The sequence below is a fragment of the Helianthus annuus genome, chromosome 9 (genome assembly GCF_002127325.2).
Source record: "Helianthus annuus cultivar XRQ/B chromosome 9, HanXRQr2.0-SUNRISE, whole genome shotgun sequence".
NCBI lineage: Eukaryota > Viridiplantae > Streptophyta > Magnoliopsida > Asterales > Asteraceae > Helianthus > Helianthus annuus.
The window spans coordinates 63,480,711-63,482,645 of NC_035441.2; the positions used below are offsets into that span (position 1 = coordinate 63,480,711).

The window sequence follows — 1,935 nt, forward strand, 5'->3', positions numbered from 1 at the left end:
TTCCCTCCCCTCCCCCTGTTAAATGAAACTCGAGAACATGGTTTTTCATATTTTCATCTATTTTCCCTCCCCTCCCCATGTTAAATGAGTCTCGGGAACAAATGTAGAGCAACAATTTTCTAGCCGCTTATGGGACACAAAGGAGATGACGTTGATGTAAGGCTGGTGGGTATGGGGTCCGTCCCCCATGCGTTGAGGATCGACGACGGTCCGCACACCATCCCGCCCCCCCTCGTCGGCGTCGTGATCGTCTAGATGGAGACGTTGGGGACGAAGCAGAACAGGACAAAATCATTTCCATTTCCCAGTGTTTCCTTTGCAAAAATTAAAAAAAAAAAGTAAATTACTTTTTGAGTCCCTGTGTTTTATAGGTTTTAACTAGTTGAGTCCAAAAGCAAAAAGTTTAACAACCTGAGTCCCTATAAGCATTTTCTTTAACCATTTGAGTCCAAATTTCTAAGCCAGTTATAATTTTGTTGTTAAGTTTTGTTAAATGAACAAATTGCCCCTATAAAAAACATAAAACACAGGGACTCAAAAAGAAAAAGAATATAATAATAATAATAATAATAATAATAAGAATTATTATTATTATTATTATTATTATTATTATTATCATTTAATCCGACAATAACCCAACAATATTCGCATACAACCAGCTCATACACTTATACTCCAAACATGGCCTCATCAAAGACGCCTGCAAGCTGTTCGACGAAATGCCTGACGGAAATGTCTTCACTTGGAACACCATAATCTCCGCCCATATTAAGTCCAACAACCTTGATCACTCCGAACTTCTATTCAACACAGCCCCATATAAAGATTCAGTGACATACAATTCAATGTTGTCAGGGTATGCAAACAGTGCGGGATATGAAACAAAGGCGATTAATTTGTTTAAGCAGATGCATTCTGTGAGGCATGAAGCGCGTGTTGATGAGTTTTCGCTTACTAGAATGTGTAACTTAACAGCAAAGTTGGGGAATTCGTGGTACGCGAAGCAACTCCATTTGTTTATGGTGAAAACTGGGAATGATATAAGTGGGTTCGCAGTAAGTGCGTTAGTCAATATGTATTCGAAAAGCGGGTGCTTTGATGAAGCTTATAACGCGTTTAACAGCTGCAGTTACGGGTCTGTTGATGTGGTTTCGAAAAACGCAGTCGTTGTTGCGTGTTGCAGAGAAGGAAAAGTAGATATGGCGATGGAGATTTTTTCAAATCAGGCCGAGTTAAACGATGTGGTTTCTTGGAATACGATGATCGCGGGTTATGCACAAAACGGGTATGATAAAAACGCTATTGAAGTAGCTCGTTGTATGGAGCGAAACGGGTTTAGATGGAATTCGCACACGTTCACTAGCGTGTTAAACGCGTGTTCGACTTTAAAATGTTTGAAATTGGGGAAAGAACTTCATGCCAGAATGTTGAAACAGATGTAAACTTGAATTCAAATCCTTTTGTTACTAGCGGGATTGTTGATGTTTATTGCAAATGTGGCAACATGAAGTATGTGGAATTAATTCATTCGCGAATCTGTGTCGATAATATGTTCTCCACCACATCGATGATTGTTGGTTACTCTTCACAACAGAACATGTCACAAGCGCGACGGATGTTTGATTCGTTAAAATCGAAGAATTCGGTTGTCTGGTCTGCGATGTTTTCGGGTTATTTAAACTGCAATTGTTGTGAAAATGTGTTTGAATTATATATTATATATTATTATATATTCTTTTTTCTTTTTGAGTCCCTGTGTTTTATAGGGGTAATTTGGTCATTTAATAAAACTTAACAACAAAATTCTAACTGGGTTAGAAATGTGGACTCAAATGGTTAAAGAAAATGCTTATGGGGACTCAGGTCGTTAAACTTTTTGCTTTTGGACTCAACTAGTTAAAACTCATAAAACACAGGGACTAAAAAGGTAATTTA

General features: G+C 38.1%; 1 protein-coding gene across 1 annotated transcript; it reads left to right on the forward strand.

The window, feature by feature from the left end:
* The first annotated feature begins 719 nt into the window (after nt 1-719).
* Nucleotides 720-1,442, forward strand: LOC110875839 (putative pentatricopeptide repeat-containing protein At3g18840). The gene has a single exon (XM_022124036.1). The coding sequence runs from the start codon at nt 720-722 to the stop codon at nt 1,440-1,442; it is 723 nt and encodes a 240-aa protein (XP_021979728.1).
* Nucleotides 1,443-1,935: the final 493 nt, after the last annotated feature.